Source organism: Neolamprologus brichardi, chromosome 13 (genome assembly GCF_056152115.1).
Source record: "Neolamprologus brichardi isolate AB-2024 chromosome 13, ASM5615211v1, whole genome shotgun sequence".
NCBI classification, from domain to species: Eukaryota; Metazoa; Chordata; class Actinopteri; order Cichliformes; family Cichlidae; genus Neolamprologus; species Neolamprologus brichardi.
In genome coordinates, this window is record NC_142116.1 from 18,203,633 (window position 1) to 18,225,411 (window position 21,779).

The 21,779-nt window shown below is 38.3% G+C and overlaps 1 protein-coding gene across 1 annotated transcript in view; it reads right to left on the bottom strand.

The window, feature by feature from the left end:
• The window catches only part of eys (EGF-like photoreceptor maintenance factor), a 160,902-nt gene that overhangs the window by 93,674 nt on the left and 45,449 nt on the right, over positions 1-21,779 (bottom strand). The window contains exons 18-22 of the mRNA XM_087850260.1: positions 19,505-19,626; positions 18,398-18,657; positions 6,719-6,815; positions 6,216-6,323; positions 4,902-5,047 (exon numbers count right to left, since the gene is read on the bottom strand). Coding sequence (XP_087706386.1) covers positions 4,902-5,047; positions 6,216-6,323; positions 6,719-6,815; positions 18,398-18,657; positions 19,505-19,626 — 733 coding nt within the window. The remainder of the gene's footprint in view (positions 1-4,901; positions 5,048-6,215; positions 6,324-6,718; positions 6,816-18,397; positions 18,658-19,504; positions 19,627-21,779) is intronic.

Genomic DNA, 21,779 nt, shown 5'->3' on the forward strand with positions numbered 1-21,779 from the left:
CTCCAGCTTATCTGAGGGAACATTGAGGTGTAACTAGAAGAGCAAAGAGATATAATCTCTAAAGCTAGTCCTGGATCTGCCCTGGAGCCTCCTCCTGGTACGACATGCCCCAAACACCGAGAAGGCGTCCCTGAGGTATCCTAGTCAGCTGCTCAAACCACTTCAACTGGTTTCTTTCGATGTGGAGGAGCAGTGGTTCTGCTCAGTCCCTCTCGAATGACGGAGCTCCTCACCCGATATCTAAGGGAAAGCCTAGCCACCCTTCGAAGGAAACTTATTTCCGTTGCTTGGATCTGTGACCTATGTACTGACTGGTAAATCAATAGCTTCACTTTTAGTTCAGCTCTCTCTTCACCACAACAGATCAGTACAGCATCTGCATCACTGCAGATATTGTCCCAGTCCATCTGTCAATCTCATGCTCCACTCTCCCCTCAATCGTGAACAAGACCTCAACATACTGTACTTAAACTCCTCCACCTGGGATAGTACTGTAACGCCTACCAGACCCAGAATGGGTACTCCACCCTCTTCTGGCTGAGAACTATGGGCCAGACTTTCAGGTGCTGATTGTCACTCCAGACGCTTCACACTGTGAACTTATCCAATGCAAGCTGCAGGTCACTACCCGATGAAGCCAACAGAAACACATCATCTGCAAAAAGCATAGATGAGATCCTGAGCCCACCAAAGTGGAGACCCTTCACCATGTAGCTACACCTAGATATCAGTGACAGAATCCATAACAAAAGGTGTCCCTAGCATAGTCCAGCACCCACCAGAAACTAACTTATTATGAGCACCAAACTCCCACTATGGTTATACAGGGACTGAATGGCTTGTACCAGGCCAGACACCTAATATTCCCCATACTTTCCATTTTCAGAAGAGTCCATTAAAATATAAATATACAAGTTTTATTTCTGTAACAATAAGTGATTAAAATTTCAATAAACTTATAAAATAAAATCACTTATGAAGAAAGGGAACTTTAAAATGCAAAAATAAAACAAATACAAACTGACAATTTAAAGATATGTAAAGTTCTCAAACAGATGCTTCCATCTACACCAGACTTGAAGGCATGTCGCCACCTGTTTTTAAACATGACTATAGTATTTCTTCATTAGACAGTAGTTGTAGTGAAAACTTTACAGTTTTTTTTTTGGAGAAGCCACCAAGAAACCCCCAAACTGTTATTTTTTAACGCATTTTCTTTTTTTTGTAACAGCCACAAAAAAATTCCAAATAAAATCAAAGGGTTTTGGCTGGCTACAGACTACTAAAGCCAAGTGCAATGTAATTTGGGTAGTGTGCCCCTGAGAGGGTTCACTGAACTGCAGCACTGAACTAATGGAAAAGTGTGTCTTATACTTTAAACGCTGATCATGCTGAGACTGCAGTAACCAGTGTCTACAAGGGCAAAAACCCCCACGCAAACTGTGCAATCAGACACATTTAAGATAAGGCTGAATATTCAGCTTTAGTGAGACTGTTGATAATATTCATTATTTATAAAAGGCAGCACAAAAATAGCATTCAGATCACAGAAGACGTGAAGAGGAGGAGAGAGCCGGGAAGGAAACACCAGATAACACAAACTGACAAAATTAGTCTCCCTCCTGCCAACAAATCAGAATGCAAGTTGGGAAGACACACTGATGATGTTCATAGGAGTCTAAATTACAGCAGGTACTGCTTTGCAGAGATGCACGTAAGTGACTTTTTATGCAGAGGAAATAAAAATAAAGTAATGTGTTTGGTATAATTCTACAAGGAGGGATTTCGTGATGTTATTTTTTTACTAAAGTGGTTGAAAAAGATTATTTAATAACCCTAAAATCTCTTCGGGACCTCCAGTAATCAAGAGATGAAAAATGACTACTGACCCATCATTAATCATTTGGTTGGCTTTTCATTTGCAAACCGAGCCAAAAGTAAACAAACAAAGTGACAACAGGAGCAAGAAACTCCTTTGCCTCCTGTGTTTATTCATGAAAGAGAATAAATAAACTGCCTTTTCTGTGCACAAAATCTATCATTTTGTCTCGTCACTGAATGTAAAACGATTCATTTCTTGTGCCAAAGAGATGAGTTGTTTGTTTTAGCCAAAAGGAAAGCTATACAGCAGTAAGGAAATTCACAGTTTATGGCTGCGAAGATACAAAACAACATAAAATAAAAGATCAAAGCTGAAATTTAAGTTTCTGAAATACAAAAGTGTGAAAATGTAAAAAACATGAAAAATTCCACGTCCTAGACACTTCCGTTTCATGCTATCATTAAAAGTGATGATCACACTAATGATTATTGCTAGATATATCATTTCAATAAAATGCAAGAATAAACTTTGTGTCACAAGTTGTGTTCACACATGTTTTTCAGTGACACAAACAGCTAATTTTAGATTCACCAATTAACTGAACACACACACTCACAGGCACATACAGCACGTTATGCAGACATCAGCTATCAGCTGAGCGTCAGGTTCAAACTCAGAACCTTCTTGCTATGAGGTGGCAGTGCTAATTACTGCACTACTTTGCCACCCACAAACTAACAATACCTAACTTTAATGTTCAAATTATGTAAACATACGGGTTAAACAAAAGTAATTATGCACAGGGACGCACTCCTTGCAGAACAGAGCAGGGTTTAAAAAATTGTTTATACTAAATAAAAATAAAGCTGAGAACCTTAATGGGGACTATAAAGCATTTACTGTTTGTTTGTGGCTGTTAGTTTGCACAAAAAAAAAAACTGCTCACAATGTGATTATATATGACAATACATATGTCGTGCTAATATTGAGGGTTCATTAAAATCAATTTAAGGCATTAAATGTATTTGTTTTTTGTTTTGTTTTTAATTATGAGAAATAAATAGAAAAACATACACTGACTGCTCACATAACACAGTTTCTAGTACTTCTACCTCTGAAGAATTCAGTTAGAGATAATTGGTTTATAACTGATACCCTTCCATTGATAAAGTCATTGGAAATGTTTGCACAATTTTGCATGCTGTGTCATTAATAAGTAAACACTACCAGCAGCAACAACAACACTTTGTGAAGCAAGTCCGGCCAGCAAGAGCTAGAATTTACTGAAGCCTTAACAGCAAACAACATCGCAAGGGCCAGAATATCATCATCTAGCAATGTGCTGACTGAGGAAAGTGTAATAAAGTGCTGATTGCACTGTACCATCACTCAAGGGAACATGCTCACTAATGATGGGTGAAGAAGAGAAAAGGGAAGGTGACAAAGAGCGTGGAGAAACTGTGATTTATATAAACAAGATTGCCAATTAATCATGTCACTGTAATGACCTTTGACCATAAAGAACACAGCACCTGTACACAGTTAAGTGATACATTACTGGGATTCAGAGACCTTTAAGCCAAATGCCCTAAATAATGATGTGACAGCAAAGATCCAGCCAGATGCCAAGACTGACTTACATTATAGGACAGCATGTTTGCTAATACAATATATACAGACAGAAAATAACACTGTATATACAAATTAAGCTTAATAACAGGTCTTATCGATCCAGTGAAAGTTTAAATTATTAAGGCGTGAGGAATACGTTTACGTGAAGAAGCAAAGATTTGATCTCCGTGATCTTTACCGTGTGTTTTTATGAGAGCTGTAAAAAAGCTCACAAAACTATAGGAAGACCCCGTTCACTACAAAAGACATATGCACTGAAGAATATTCCACATAGGTACTGATTGAGGTGGGAATAAAGCGTCATTACAGCCTAATGACATCAACAAAAGTGACCTGATATAGCACCAGTCTCATTTATTAGTGAGAGGCTTCAACTGTTACTATCAAAATGACTTTTGGCATTTGATATGCAAAAAATATCCCCTTTCTTCCCTGATGGCTAAAGCAAATAATATGTTAATACCATCAAGTGACACAATGAATTACAGTGTTGCAGCGATGACACATCATGGCATCAACGGAGAATAACATTTCAATTCATTCCAATCAGGCTGCAAAAACACCGCATGATGAATCACCCTCCGACAGCAAACTTACTTTAAGGCGAGAATAAAAAGAACACACAGCACAACTACAGTAGCATCGTAGACCCATTTTTTTTCTTTTTTTTTTTGTGCGTTTTGACAAAAGTTGCTTTGCTGTTACACATGTTACTAGAGCAAATATTTTGTATGAGTTCTAGTTGGTTTGAGCCAATCCACATTGTATCCTCTGGCCACTTGCTCTCTTGGGGGACCCTGTTTCCTCAGATGAGCTTAGAGCAACAGAAAAAGTAATGGCTTGTACTATGCTGTGCGTAGGTCTAATAATAAAAGCTGCTTCTGTGGGAATTGGGCCATGCGTGTCAGGTTCTGCTCTCCAGAGTAGCAATACCTCAGAGATTTTCCCCCCTCTCTCAACTGGGGAAGGATAAATTGATGATACAGTGTGGAAGACAAATGAAATTAATCTTCCCAGTATCTGACAGGAATCGGCTTTGGATAGCGCACACACAAGTGCACACAAGTGTGCACACGCGCGCACGCTAAAATAGCTCGATATCCTTCTGGGTGGAAAATAAGACAAATGGATTGAAGTAAAACAACACTAGCGTTCTGAGACTGAAGAGGCTGATGAAATTAAATAAATGCAGCTAACAGACACTGAGACGTTTTTATCAGATAAAACAGATGACATGAATTTATCTCTTGTTAGCTCTACTAAAAAAGCAGGCACTGTATCTTGCACAGTGAGGCAGGCTAATTAAAAGCAAGCATTGTGAAGCATTTTTTACACTAAGCCAGCTCTGTGTCAGACTTGCTTCAATAGCGTGCAGCCACAAGCGGGCATGATAAGCTTTTTAGAGTCTTATATTGATCTTAATGTCGCCTTAGGGCGAAAGAGCTACCTGAGTATCCAGGGCGACAGACACACTTGAAACCCCCGGGCGTGTTGATACAGATGCCCTCATGTAGGCAAGGTGAAACTTCACACTCATTCACATCCAGGTCACACAGCGTTCCAAAATAACCAGGGGGACAGATGCAGTGGAACCTAAAGAAGAAATTAATAAGCAATGTGTCACACAATCATAGCCCACTTATGTTAATTTCTTATAACTTTAAAAATCATCCGAATTGTTTTTCCTCAGCCAAACATGCGCGCACGCTCCCACAGCAGTTGCGTGCGTGTGTTCCAAACCCACTGAGATAAACTGCACTGGAGTGATTTTCTCAACTGACCGGCAGCATTTTGCAGAACAATTAACAACTGGCAATTAAGTTTCCCAGTGTGCAACTTAATTTAAATTATCCTTCATGACTTGTTACTAAAGGGAAGGCTTAATCTGTCCGATGATGTGGTTTACTCAATTGAAATCCATCTCTGAAGCTGTCGCTGGGCCTAACCATAGATCTCGCAGGAGACGAGGTAAAGAGGCAACGTACAATTATTCACCTAAGTGCTGCTGTAAACATCATTCATCGGTAAACAAGTTACATCACATCAAATTTATGAAATATGCTAATTGGTAGTTATTGTCATGTGGCGCATTTGTTTGAAAGCCTCTTCTGCTCTTGGACTGATTTATTAGAACAATTAACCCTTTCCTCGTTGCACTCTCGCAGCTCTGCATAGTCTGATTCTTTATCGCAGTATAGATGAACTTGCATGGCTTGCTGGGTCAGGGAGATGGATTCAGAGGTGTGTGGCGGGCAGTGAGGTTAAAACACACCTGATGTGAACTCCCAGGACTATGCAATCAGAAGAGTGCTCTGAGCAGGGCCAGGTCACATGGGAATGAAATCATGACGGAAGACAAACTGGAGACAAACCATTTAGGACTCAAATTGGCCCTGGGACTTCTCAACCCATCTGTCCGACTAAGCCTGGAAGCCCCGGGGCTCCCATTAAGCACAGCAGAGAAAAGCACCGGTGGAGTAAAGCCCAATCTAGATACATGATGTGGTCCTGCTGAATTTGCTCTTCGTCTTTAGAATAGCAGCTTATGTGTGTCAAGGATGACAAGCTCGTTGTATAAACTGCAATACTCTAAGGAGGAATGCCAAAACCTTATAGTTTTTTTTCTTTGGAGAATGGTTATTGATCATTCAACTTTCAAAACAAAATCAAGCAATTAATTCTGCCTGGCCTTTATACTCAAGAAATTTAAACACGCTATGAATGCAAGTAAAAGGGGGGAAAAAATTGCATATATGCTTACTTGTTCACAAGATCTTGACATGTGCCAGCATTCTTGCAAGGGCTAGAGGCACACTCATTGATATCTTCCTCACAGAAAAGGCCAGAAAATCCCACCTTACAAACACAGCTGGAAAAGAAAAATCATTAATATTGATATTTTGTCTCTGATGGAAAATAGAAGATGTTTCTCACAAGCACGTGCACAGAGTGATAAAATCTATAGGAATGTATTGATATTGATCACATTTAGTTTGATTGCTCACAATCTACAGCGACAAAGACTGGTTTAACTAAATTAAAGAACATGCACAGTAGCATGTGATAAAAACAGTAACGACAAACATGTATTGTTTCATCTAACTACAACCATAATAATACTAGCTGTTAAATAAATTTCAAGCTAAGAAGAAGCATATTGGTCTGAAACCCATACAAAAAAAAAAAAGATTTCATCACTAAAACTCCTGACATTTTCTCACCCACTAAGAAATGAAAAGCTGGTTTGCGGATAACACTTTTTACCTGTAACTGTTGACCCGGTCCACACAGTCACCCTGGTTTTGGCATGGGTTTGAACTGCACTCATTGGTGTCAATTTCACACCAACTTCCTTCAAATCCTGAAAGATAGATGAGATGGTCATGGATCAGCAAACCCCACTACATCCTGAAAACGTCAGGACCGATGATAACAAAGGCCCCAGTGAATGCCATTTTAATGGAACTAGTAAGCCCTGTAGCATATCTCATCTTCCAGCTCTCAGCACTCACTGTTTCCCCTTTGAGAGTGTGTAAGTCTAATAATACTTTAGTGCCACAGACAGATTGGTCTGAGGGTTAGTGGTTTGGGGTTTGGGAGGTGTGTGCCTGAGTGTGCCACCGTGCATATGTCTCTGTGTCTGTCTGTGTGGGAGAAAGCGAGCGAGTGGGGGGACATCTTGTTAAGTTAGGGTAAGAGGGAGAGGCTAAGCCCAAGAGCTCTTTTGCCCTTGTTCATTAGGGGGTTGAGGGCCAGCATGGCTAAGCAGATCAGCATGGATGTTTTGTTGTACATCTGAAGGCAGCCTAGGAGCCTGTAGTGTTCTGCCTGCCAGAGGTATTCCTCTAGTGCTTGGCCTGGGTCTGGTCCATTAGATAGTTTTCTGCTGAACAAATTAACATTCACTCCATGCATGACTGGGTTTTATTACGTAAAAAAATTGACAAATTTAAAAAAAGATCACAAATTAACCAAATGCTCAAAAGTATGGAACCAATTAATGGACATGATCTAACTTTCATTAGCAGTGAAATTTAATCACCTATAAACATCAGAAGTACATCTAATGCTTAGGCGTACAGTATAAGCATCCATCCATCCATCCATCCATCCATCCATCCATCCATCCATCCATCCCTCCATCCATCCATCCATCCATCCATCCATGGCTTATCTGAGTCAAGCCTGTGGAAGCAGTAGAGCTACCCAAGCCCCCATATCCCCTGCCAACACTTCCAGCTGTTCAGGAGGAATACCAAGCCATTCCCAAGCCACTCTCTACAGTGTATCTGGGGACTGCATGGGAATCTTCCCAGATGGGCATCCTTGAAAGAGCTCCTCATCATATCTCTAATACTAAACTCAGACACCCTTCATAGGAAGCCTAGTTTTATACTTTTGGCCATTATTTCAACTTAGTTTTCTCTTCACCATAACAGACCAGTGCAGCATCCAAATTACTACAGATGCTGCACAAATATGCCATTGTAGCTGCACAGTGTGAGTAATTATACACAGATACAATTTCCTGTGCAATGCTGCTATCAAGCTACTTTAAAATTCTGGGCTCAGACTCCCAACAACGACTACTGTGTTTCCCCTGCAGAGCACCATCTGCCGAGCATAATTAAATGTAATGCAAGCATAGCAAAGGGTTAATATAACTAACCCATAATGAGTGTGTGAGTGCCCTTATTGTTTTCTTGTCTCATTATGTTACTCCCACTGCTTCAAGATAGAATTACATATTTTTGAACTGTAATGGGTTTTGCACATAGTAAATTTTATGCCCAGAGAAGTAAATGTATTCACAATGATGAGGTTCCTGAGAATTGTTTAAGACAGGAGAGCATGCGTTTTAATCTGGCATGTTAAAAAAATGTGAGACTCGAGCCATACAGGAAGAAATCATTCAAAGTATTGAATATGACATTTTGGCTATTTTTGGAATTCACGGAAACAGTCTAGCAAGGTCATACAGGGTCTTCAGTCCTCTGTGTAATATCAGGAGGTGACTATATACTGCCTTTTTCTTTTTCATCTTCACTTCAAAATATACAGATGCAGGAGTTGTGATTATTTGTAGTCTCCAATGTGTTTAAAATTAGAAAAAAAATACACTATGAATAATGAATTTCCTAAAGGAAAATGGAATGCAGGGTAAGTGACACAACTCTGTGCATCTTGGGATGTATGAATGAAGAGGAATCCATGAAGAGGAAACCAGAGACAGCACAGAGCATCTGGTGAATTATGGGACAGCACAAGTTTCCCATGCTGGTCTGTCAGTCAAAGCGATGGTGAAGCACCTTGGGGACTATTTCGAATGTCACTGCAATGTAATGCATCTTCTGCTACTAAGCAGTGACTTGAGGCTTCTCTTTGACAGAGTACAGAGCGGGATACCCAAGGCGCGTGGCTCACGTAGTCATTCCATCATCTGGCAAGAGCTACAGTATGTGATCACGGCTGCTGCCAGTAAATGTCTCGGAGGAGAAGAAATTGCGGGTGATCCCAAGTGGATAGCCAACTAACTTTGATTGACATTTCAATTGAAATATGAGGAATGTCTCCATTTTGAGAGAGCGAGCTTAGTTTGGACTGCTACATTGGTGACTGTTGTCTTCTGTCAGTCTGATGTAACCGTTTCTCAGAAGGGGCTCATTTAAAATTTTTATAACACAGCGTTTCTGCAGTACAGATTACGATCTCTGTCTGCGGCGGCGTCTGTGTGCCGTCATGCATCAAAATGTTAGATGTCACTGGTGGCTTAATCCAGGAGCAGGATTGTCATGTTGAAACTAGGGTTGCGAGTTTTGCGCCTGGCCTCACGAGTTTTAGTTAACCTACTGCACTTTTTAATTTGCCAGTCAGTGGCTGGATTTTAGATTTATGACACAAGATCAGAGCGAGATTTACAGTATCCAAACTCATAAAGGCCCTAAAAATGCAATGTGCAAAAATTGTGAAAATAAGTGTGAAATAATCGCAAATACAGAGAACATTACAAAAAACAGACATTCTGCACAGACAACTAAGCTATTTTCAGCTGTCATTAAAATAAATAATTAAAAGATTATATATAAAATATTGTTTTACTGTGTTTTATGATCAATATCACAATTCTTGCTTTTTGCTTCTCAGCAGGAAGTGAGAAGCATTTTGCATTGTCTTGTACTACAGAATTGCTGTATCAGGATAATACAATGGGTGATAAATTGCAATACTACGCAATTGTATTGTAAACCAAACCATCCCAGCACCACTGATGGAACACTGTTGGACATCTTGGATTCTTTTCAAGTCCCTGTCACATTATTTTAGTTATATTTATTTAAAATGCAGCAACACGAATAGAAATAAAAACAGAAAAGAGTATGCTTGAAGGTCCTTTACATGCAAGGACCAAAAACTGGGTTACTTGAAGAAGTGGGTTAAGAATAGAAATCCTTTGCATGTAAATACCAGCTACTGCAGCCAATTTACCCCACTGCTACACACCTGGACCACCTCTTCGGCACAGCTAATGCAGGAACAAAATGATTAAACACTGAGTTTATTTAAAATTTGTTTAGTGTACAGCTGCTGCAGACCTGCTGCTATTTCATACTTTTAGTATAAATGAAACTACTTCTTCACAACTGATTTCTGGCCCTGTGTACACTCTTGATGTTATGGTTTGTTTATTTCTCTAGCTTTAGTCATATTATTTAATTTAATGACTAATCTACAAATTAAAGCTGTTAATTTTGGTTTATATGTTTATATGTAGTAAGTTTTGGCTGTCATAAAACGACAAACTGCTTGTTTTATGGTCTGTCAAAGATTTGGCCCTCTCCGACTCTGACCATTGCCCCCTGTCCATTTGGAAAATCATTCATGCTGTGAAACCAAATGTTACAGAATGAAGAAGTTTACAAAAAGACGGGGAAAAAAAACCCTTTGTGGAACAGCCTGAGTGCAGGTATCTCGTCTCTGAGGTCTGCACCAAATACAGGCACTTTAAATGGTCTGAAATAATGGGGGAATATGAGATTTTGGACTTTTATTATATCATGCACACTCTTCATAACCATGACACCGTACCTCTTGAATTACAAATAAAAGAACAATCAGGTTATGCTTTGAACTTTAAAGCTTTGTTAGGCAATTTTGCTTAGAAAAATTCATTAAATCAAATGGCACTCTGTGGTGTGAGAGGGCTGAAAGCACTACAAATGCCACTGAGAATCAACACTCTTCACCATGATGACTACAGCTTTCTGCTTGGCATTTAGGTTTGCTGATTCATATGTTTGGGCCTGAAGCCTATCACCTTGTCTTTCATACAACGCAAAAGGTTTAAGATGCAAAATGTGAGGAAACACCATGCTTGCCTACAAATCAGACAGTTGTGTTTTGCATTTGCTTTTTGACTTAATCCTTAGTTTTAAATCTTTGAAAGTCTATCATAAACATTACAATTCACATTTAATGGAATTGACAGTTTATTAGTTATACCTTGCTTATACCGGTCTGGACCCCCTTTTGCCTTCAGAGCAGCCTTAATTATTTTTTGGACTGAACCTAGGTACTGAGATGTGAAGACTATGGAGGTGAACTTGCGGTCATGTTGAAGAAAACAGTTTGAGATGATTTTAGCTTTGTGACACATTTTCCTGTTACAGGATGCCGTCAGAAAAATAATACACTGGGGTCATCATAAAGGGAATTAGGAGGTGGTGTTTTAATTATTAGATATTTGCAATAACAAGTAGCTGAACAAGTGTAGCTAATAAAGCGGTGAGCATACAATTCTGCACTGGCTGTCTCTCCTTATGATCATCATACATTAGTAAACATCATTGTTGCAGATGAGCAATTTTGTTACCTCCCTCTCTCTTTTTAATGATAACTATGTAAATAGCCACAAAGCTAAAAAGCTTAATAAATAGCTAGCTACATTTATAGCTAGCTAGCACGATATAGTGCTAGCTAGCTAGTTAGATATCTGTCTGCCCAAGTTCTACGGGTAATTCATCTTTTTTGTTTGTTTGTTTAGTTTTTTTTAAGGTGGAAATGTTGGGTATTAGCTTAGTCCTTAAGCTTAAAAATTTTATTTCCCCACATATTATCAGTCAAAAGTTACAGTTATTGATTATGCCTAAACATGCTGTATAATTTTCACAGAGAAATGAGGATTGCATGCCAATATAAAACAATTCTGACTATTCCGACTTGGTATGAATGCAGATGCACTCATCTAGGTCACCTTAGGCTGTAACACTGTGCTTACAGCAGTGAGTGTCATGAGCTAAAGAGAAACTTTGGTACAGACTACTTTTGTGTGTGTGAAGATTTTCTTCTTCACATGATTTCTTAACAGTGTAATGCAGTTCCCATGACAGAAATACAAAAAAAGAAAATGTTCTCATTTTTACATCTTTTCACTCTATGAGAAGACATTTTTTTAACATTAGGAAACATATTCCCATAGAAGACACCAGGTCTACTGTTAAATTAATTTTGCCTTAGTCACAAGATATGTTGGTTTGTAACACAATAAGAAACGTATTTATTTTTGAAAAATCAGGGTCAACTTTTGTCTGTAGAGCAAACTATAAAATTGAAAATCACTGATACCAACAACAGCTACCCATATATACTACACCACAAGTAACCTGCGACATGTCTATATCATATCACTGTCAATCATTTCAGGCTGCATGGTTGTTCCAGACAAGGCAGACTTTATGTAGCTCATGCCTTTCTCTGCTTAGAGGAGGCAAATCAACGGTTCATGCTTCAGCGACCTTGTACTGCATGTATTTTATGGTGTATATATTGTATTATATGTCCCATGCCCTATTTTTGTTAAGAGATTACACGCGTCATCTTATTTTTGTGATTTTCTTCCCTGTTGTTTAGCAAAACACACAAACAATGGTGCTCTTCTTTCTGCTGTCAGGCTGTTGCCATCTTGTTTAAATGCACGTATAATTGAATACCTATGCAAACCTGTAGTACAAAAACAAAGTTTGTCTAATATCCACATCAGTGCTAAGCAACTGTCATTATGGATACTGATGTATACACTTTGCTCAATGATATCTCACAGCTTCTAAAAGTAAACCTATGGTGTATTTAAAAAAAAAAAAACAGAACATTCAATCAGATCTGTAGTAGCTTCCACATATTTATTCAGAGACTATTTGGGCATTTTACATGCTGTTAGGCATTCAGGGGTTAAACACCAATCTGGTTAAATCAAATAATGATGAAGAATTTTCATGAAGGGAAATCCTCTCACACTACTATGTGATCACTGATGCTTTTTTCCTGTCTTTTTCCCCCCACAGCTGTTGTTTGATCTGGCAACAGCTTTCAAAGCTACAGTGGAAGAAGAGAACCACCTTTGCCCTCAGCAATGGAATATCACTAGTGTGGTGAGACCTTTGCCAACTGAAGGGGCACGCTCTCATACTGAGGTCGAACACCGGCTACATTTGAATATTTTCCCACTTCTTTGTGTGCCTTCACTGTGAGGAATATTAGACCAGACAATAGTTTCCCAAATGGAGCTGTGATTTACATGACATGAACTCTGATTAAAATACAATATGGCCACTGACTGCCTCTCTGTGGTCCATTATTCTGTGAGAAAGATTTATTTGGAACACCTTTAATCTCAGTAATTGTGCTATGAGAAGCGAATGGCTACTGTGCAGGCTCATAGTCACATTACATTGGTTTTGTTAAAATAAGCTGGGAAGTGATGAGTCGTAACATATATAAGCTTTTTTTGGTTTCTGTACAGTATCCAAGTGTCTTATATGTAACTGATATGCTCTAAATGCTAAAGGGTATGTCAGCCAGGTCATTTAGTTTGACACCTTATTCATTTTTATAAATGAACTAATACAAACTAAAGCAGATAATGTGGATTGCATGAGGTAATTATTATAAAAAAGCTCATCATAAAGATGGTAATCATAATAATCTAGAACAGCACACGATAAAGGGCAAAATACACTAAGTTGACTGAACCTACAGTATCTGTATTTCTAATTCCTTATACTAAGATAATGAAAAGTCTCAGTGATCTTGCTATACATCTGCCAGGGCATCTGGTTTATTAACTGACACATGTCCGCTATAAGTCATAGAGTCTGCCCCCTCTATAAAAAAGAATAATCACCTAAAATGAATCTACTGAGACTTTTTCCAACACATTTTGGCAACACATATTTTCCACACATCTTTTTCAGTATCATATTAGCTATGTGTCAGTTCTCTTGTTGGCATAGCTCCACAGTAGCTCATTAACCAACTGTTTGGTAGGACACAATCTCAATCTTGTGGAAGGTGAAGGCTAGTGTAGCATGCCATGCAAATAAAGGGGTTTGTTCTCCATCTGGCCAGGAACACCTCTGGGTATATTCTGAACCATGGAGACCAAATGGTTTTTCCATGTGAAGAGACCACACAATGCTTTTGAATTAATTCCCTGTACTGCAAAAATGAGAAAAAAAAAAAAAAAAGTCTCCACTTCATGTAATGGACTAGAGGCAAAGCGATTGTCCTCATATCACACAGCTCACGTTTAACACTTAAAAATGCCAACTTGTCACCCAAAAACCAATAAAAAGCTCATAATGAATATAGGCACTTTAACTAACAAGTCTAAAACGTTAAGTGCTGCAGTGGCATAGTGTGATATCCATTGAAAATGCCATCCTAAAGAACCTACGAATGAAACTAGAATTACAATCTATTAATCTAATCCATAGAATATTATCATTTTAAATAATTGACAATTATAAATATTTCACATCCAGAATAATAATCAGTAATTCTGATGGAATTATCAAAAGGTTAGAATGTTTTGACATGTTTTGTCTTGAAGTCTCGAAGGAATCCTATAATCAGTTTTACAAAATCCATGAGAACTACATAAAGTAACTATGTGAGAATTATTTACAATCTCAGTGATTAAAAAAAATAAAGAAAAAAAAGGTAACTCAAAATTGAACTCCACTGACACAAATCTCAAAGAAAAATGACTAAAGCTGAAGTTTTATTAATTAAGCTGTAGTTTCTATTAATTAAATTCAAAGGGAAAAAAAGCATAAATATAGCCTTTCCGCTCTTCAGATAGTTTAAGTGGATGGAGCCTTGACTAAACGGCAGAGGCAGAGAATGTGCAGGAAAGGTCCAAGATAAGATTAAAGTTTACACATGTGAACTTGTCTTTGCTCAAGGAATTCAGCAAACCGAGCAAGGACAGCACAGACTATAGATTGTGTGCGAGACTCTGATGCAACTCCACCTTGTACTGCAGTCTTGGCTGAGTGATGCCATGTGTTGTTTGTTTCATTTGTTGCAGTTGTCGGCCAGCAACCCTCACCTCAACCTTCTACCCTAACTCTCCCATTTTCAGGTTGCTCTTCTATCAGGTTTGGCACTCCCTGCTGAGGCTCCTCATTAAGAGGAAAGTGGAACATCTGTGCTGGTCAGGCAAGATGACTTAGGCCTCCTGGCCAGAGCCTCAGTGGAGTGTCTCTGCTAGTAAGAACAAAAACTTCCTACAGGAGCCCTCTACAATCAAAAGAGGATAACTGCTTCACCTGTGTTTTTTCAAGAAGAGTCTTTCAGCTTGCTCTGGTTTTATTTTGGCCCCCAGCTTCTCACAGTACACCTTTGTAGACAGAACTCATTTCCATTGTGGCTGTGTTTTACAAATCCCTTTAATGCCGCTCCCAGTAGAAACCGCCTAATTGCTGCCTTTTAGATCCTGCTAAGCTGATGAACACTAAACTTGCCATATCAACCTTTTTGTTAGATGCGTAGAGTCTAGTGAAGTTTCTTGAGAAAGCTAAGACCACACAGCCAACTTTGTAATCTCTTCAGTAAAGCAAGTTTGGTATAATGACCACTAAAGTTAAAGCACTTAGCTTTTATAAAAGACCCCTGTCAGCAGCCATCAGATACTGTCACAGGGCTGGCTATGAAAGGTTTGACAGCCGCCATCTATTATCGCAGCATTAGCAGTGCCTCAGAGGCATCATCACAATGAATACCAGTGCTTCTTCAGTTGCACTCATGCAATTCTGGTGAAATGGAAAGAATAGAACACCTGTTATTCCAAACATGGATTATGCATTACAACCCAACAGCTGAAATTAGCGACTTTTGTTTTGTTAGATGCAGCAGTTTATTACAGAACAAAACCAGATATGAGCAAAGAAGGTTAAAGTAAACAACATTAGCAGAATGGATGTAGCAGCAAAGTGCTTTTTTTAAATTTTATTTACATGTTTGTATTATTTTCACCATGCAGGAGATGGTATTTAAGATATTGTTAAGTTTCCCTACATTGCATTTAAATTTTTTATCACAAGACTACATAAACTGTTTATCTGATTGTTGTTTTTAGCAAAGATTCTTATATTCACCTGCATGTGTTTGCTAATACAAAGTTATAATTAATTAAAAATATGTATTTAATCTTAGTTAACTGTATCTCAGTAACTAACCTTATTAACAACACAAGCCTTCATGTTTATCCTGAGGCTTGTTTTACCATGGTGCAACTTCCTTAACAGCTAAGCATGCCTTTATATAAGAGCACATGCTCTCTTTACTTGAATGTGGATCATTGGTCTCGCTTGATCTTTGCAAAAACCACAGAATGAAGCTGCCATGTTTCTATTTACATATTTAAGACTCGGTATCTAAAAGCAAATAAGAGGTTCTGAATTTTAATTTTTAACTCAATTTTCTTCTTATAAACACTTAATGATGCTACACTGAACATAGACACAGTATTTGCAAGCATTTAGTGTCATTTAAAAGCATAGAAATCATTCTCCTTAATTCAGTTACCTTGACAATATTTGCTGTATTGTGTAAAAGCTTTTGTCTATGCACTGGGATGTGCTTAATGTACTAAATCTTAGATGCATATGCAGACAAATTTTATTTTCAATTAGTCTGAACAACAGTGTTAGACAATTTCCCTGACAAATAACCTACAGTGAATACTAAATGACAAGTTTTTAAAACAGCTGCACTGGGATCAAGCCACGGGTTCCTTTATGTTTATTGTGTAGTAGCTATGGAGGATGGATTTAAGGTGAATAATAATGGAGAGTAGGTGAGTCACGGTTGTGTGAAGTGAAAACAACCAAACCCACGCAAAGCTCTTGGTGTAATGTATGCAGCGCCTAATTTCCTATTCCTCTCGAAGGAAGCTTTCTGAAACTAACCCAGCCGCTCTATTTATATCTGGCAACATCTTTTCATCTCTTTGCTGATGGAGCCATTAGGTACAACATAACCCTATACCGTCTTAACCTCCACAATGAAAGCCTATGTTAAAATGATATTTCATTTACAATTTACAAGCTAACAAGATTTTATTGATAAACATCGTAATAGATCATTTTAACGAAGAAAACGATCATTGCCATTGCTCTATTCCAATATGTTGCTTGTGAAACAAAAACCTGACTGATCTCATGAATTGAACATAAAACAGATTTTCCTGTGTTTCATTTACATCTGAGTGGATGTGCATGCCCGAGTTATTTATGCCTGCGAGGGCATGTGAATGAGCGAGAAGGAGCCAGTACTAAACGAGGTCAATGCTTTATTTTCTTTTAATATAATTTACAGTCTGACTCCTTAGTCACCCACAGTTCTTTCATCCTTCTGTGTCTGTTAGCTGCAAATTTGAACGGGCGTTAGTTTGCAATCTGCTTGTAAATGGGAATATTGAGAATATGTACACGTTGAAGAAAAAACAGCTAATTTTGCATTATCAGTGACGTGACGAAGATATTTGGATGCATGCGTGAATTCAAGACGTTCAATATTAGCATCTGTCTTTAGCCAAGCATCTATTGTTCCTGCTGCAACAATTAGTAGGGATGCACCAATTTATTGCCCAATCATAGGCAATGGTAGAAAGTCTAGAAACATAATGACGATGACAGTGAATAATGATTAAACAACTTTACAGATATACTGTTAATTTGCACAAAAGATGTAATTTATCCCTGACAATTTCCCAATTTGTGATTGTGTATTGATTAGACTTCAAAACAAACAAAAAAAAAGAATAAAAGATTGTGATGTAGAATATGTATTATGCATATAAAACAGACCAAAGTGGTTCAATGATTTCATTAAAATGTCCAAAAATTTTTAGGTGCTCATGAACTTACATTAGACTAACTGGGTCTTGCTAAAAGATTATGTGTCTTGTATACAGTAATGTTTTTATAAATAAGAATCATATTAAAGAGTAGTAGTACCTGCTGATTCACCATGTGTCTGTTAGGTCTTTACCTTAGAATATAGTATGCATTATGATGACCCAGCTGGCACTGATACACAGATTTACTGCTAAATAAGTATTCAGTTTAATTTAGTTTTAATGCAATGAGGAGAAAAGCAAGCAAAAGACACCAATGTCTGGGTTTGTTGACCATTTCTTATGCAAAAATTAAAGTGGAGCATGAAAAACTCTACTTTCATTATGTCTAACACTCCTTTTAACCCATATAATAGCAAAAACCCGCCATATTCCACTTATATTCTTCTCCATATTACAGAAAAAAGTATGTCTCTTATTTTAAATCACCCGTGTATGTTTTCTTTATGGCACATTTTTTAGGCATCAGGAGCACATTTTACCATTTTATTCATGCACACAAAGACATTAAACCTTTGTTTTACAGCAACTTTGAGGAAAAGCACATTTCAGAGGGAGGATAAAAGAACGATTTTCAAATGGGTAGTGCTACTTTCTTTTTATTCCAATGAAATTATGCTGTTTGTAATTTTTAAATCCCTCAAGTTTTAAACAATTCTGTTGAACAAGATTCTACGATTATGCTGGGTAATAAGTCGAAAATAAAAACACCACGAGTACGAGGCTGCGGCGCCGAGTTCACTCACCAGCTGGGCATCTGCAGGAAGCTGTTCCATTGGAGCGTGTCAGGCAGGTGGAGTTGTGTAGGCAGGGATTGTGGAGGAGGTCACACGGGTCATAAGGCTGGTTGCACAAGGGGCCACTGAAGAAGGGGGGACAGGTGCAGGAGAACTCCCCAGGTATGTCTGACTCCTGACACTGAGCTCCATTTAGACAAGGGCCAGAATCGCACTCATTCACATCCTCTGTACAGTCTACACCTGTCCAGCCTCGTGAGCACAAACACCTTACATACACCAGAGAGGAGATGTTACACAGTAGAGGTTATTTTGCCATAAATGTAAATGAATAAACACTTTTTAAAATGTTCTAAAGGCTATAGCAGTCATACTCTTTGGGACAATTAGGCTAAAAATGCATTTAGCAGATGTTCTGGGAGTTGCTGCAGAAAAACTCCTGAATAGCTTGCTTTTTTTTTTAATGATAATTTAAATTACCCACAAAACCTCAGTGTTACAGTGCACGCGTTCTCCACACTGATCTCCTGGATCTCTGTTAGAGAAAGTACGAATTTTAGTGTTTAACTGCACTACTGGTCAGAGCAGCTTTTAATTCTGGACAGCTGAATGCAGGACACAAGAGGTTAGAGTGCTGAGTGGGAATTTAATGGAAATGTATGCGTTCTAGACAGAAAGAGAGACAGATGGAGACAGAGAAACAGAGAGCCAACCACAGTGTATGTAAATCTCAAGTATCTGCTCTTAAGGCAGGTGAATACTCCACTTGGTGGCAGTGAGTACCCGGGCACTACAACCACTCCACCTTGCATTCCTTTCCATCCCCCAACTTTTCTACCTGAAGCATTTTTATGTCTCCCCAGTGAGAGCGGGCATTAGCCGAAGCAGATACACCAGCTTTTTCCTCCAATGAGTCACAGATCCCCTGAAACCTTTTCATGCTGTGAGCCATTGATTGACTCATTTGTTTTACCTGCCATCTGCAATTCATTATCTCCGGTGCCAGTGGAAGGACATATTGCTATCTCTGAACGGCTTCTTTTCTCCCCCCCGCATTTCTTAAGTGACTGATGCACCTCGCGAGGACGCTGCCCTCGAGCCAGCTCGCACACCTACTTGTAGCTGTTGAGAAGGTCTGTGCAGGTGGCGTTGTTTTTGCAGGGTTGTGATAAACATTCATCAATTTCTTGTTGGCAGTACTCCCCCTCCCAGCCAGAACGACACACACACTCATAACGCTGCGATACAAGAAAAAGGGAAACAATATTAGATTAACACTGGAAAGTAGTCACATTTCACATCTGCACTATGTAGAGTTAGCATTTCAGGTGGTTAGAATCGAATATTTAGGAGAGCAGTAGGCACATCTCACATGCAGGGACTGTTAATTAAGTTGTTACGGAGCAGACAGAGGGCATTTTGCCACTCATTTGTTTCGTTATTTATATTGGTTGCATTTTAAAAAACAAATGTTGCAATGCTTAATATACTTGATTTAATTCATCTCAATGTTCTTGAAAACATTGCGGAATAAAACCTCCTACTCACACACACACAAAAAAAGCTTTCCTGTGGAAATCTGTTTAAAGTGAGGAAGAGTCATGCTTGTCTTACATTTCCACATTACTGTGCTGATGTATTCCTCCTACCACCCACCCTCTGGACAGTATGCAAGCCTGTTTTTTTCCATCACATTCAAGATACGATGATACAAAACCTTTATGAAGCGTACAGCATTACCACCGCGTATTCTTTGAGGGATATTTTCACAGCCAAGCAAACATGTAAAACACGTTGGATTTAGTTTTGTCAGGTTGTTTTTTTTTATTATTCTGGAGCCAGTAAATTTGTTGTTAGTACTTTAGATTCAAAAAACGTTTTATACAAAGCTCAGACATTGCTAATCTTTTATTTTCTTGCCTTTCCTCTATTCAAAACAGTATGTGGACCACTTGTCCTTTATTTCATCACTGCAATCGGTGCTAAAATAATGAATTGCAGCAAGAGAGATTAATGTTTTTCTTCCATTACTTTCCAAGAAGCCATCTTTATTTAAATTCCTCTTTGCATATGTTATGAACGTAGTCATATGGTCAAAGGTTGTTTGGGATTTATCATTGCCAACCCTCTGTCGAAAGGTCCCGGGTACTTGCGGTTGAATGCATGCTAATATTTATTTCATACACTGAAGGGGAGCTGTTAAATTTTGTCTGATATAATTTGTACACTGTAGGCCTTATGGTGGTGGGGGAAAATGCCGTCATCTCATGATAAATTAGATACCTCCAGGAGACTCCAATTCCTTACCCCTGGCAATAGAACATAATCTCATTTTTGCTGCTAAGTCACCTTCAGGGACTGCAATTCTCCAAAATAAGGTAAAGCTCTGTGGGACACAATGTTCAGAGAGAGAAATAGCTGCACTGTAAACAAGACTATGTGATGGGTTTCCAAAAAACGGCCCTATTTGAATAATGAACCGAGAAAAATGTAACGGTAAAACACGGTGACTAAAAAAATACCTGTGGAAATTTCATTATATTCCTCTTATCAGATCCCATTGTCTTCTTACACGGTGTCCTTTTGTCTTTGGACTTGAAGTTTAGTTTATCCCAAAAAAAGAAAATTACACTACAGTGTTTTAACCAGCTTTTGCACCACAATAGGCTTCCATTGGTATTTTATTCCTTATAAACTACATCAAAAAGAGCCAGATAAAATTATTAGTAGAATATGTTGACTGACTTTAAAAAATTTAATGATGGATGAATTTTATTTCTTTATACCGGCTGGATAAAACACAACCATTACTGATAAGCTACAAAAAAGGAAAGTCGTGTTATAATCTTAAAACTTAGCTCTGCAAATCTTACTGATTTCATGAGAATTAAATTTGGTACAGAAACTTTATAAAAATTAATTTGTGCTTGCAAAGTGTTCTCATCTATCTTAACATCACTACTCTAATGTAAGCCTTTTTTAAAACTCGACTACACACATCATAAGTTACCAGAGGGAAAAAAAGGCTAAATATATGGACTTTATCTATGACACATCTGTTTTACTACTGCAATCTGTTAGCAAAAAAAGCAGCTGTTGGAAAAAGGCTCCTGGTACTCATTGCACAGTTAGTGAGCAGCATGCGGTTCCCAAGGCCTTTCCGCAGCTGCAACATATCAATGTTATTGGCTTAAAAAACATTTGTATAATAAGTACAAGAATAGAGTTGTGCCTTCAAGACACAAGTTTTAAAAGTTCTGCTTTTTTTTGTTAAACTTAACTTCTGACATAAACATTTTTTATTTCCCGTCAAGCCCACCCATGTGTTGCATAACCAGGACGTGGAGGTCTTTAATGGGGAATATGTCGTGCTATAGATGTGCTTAGACAC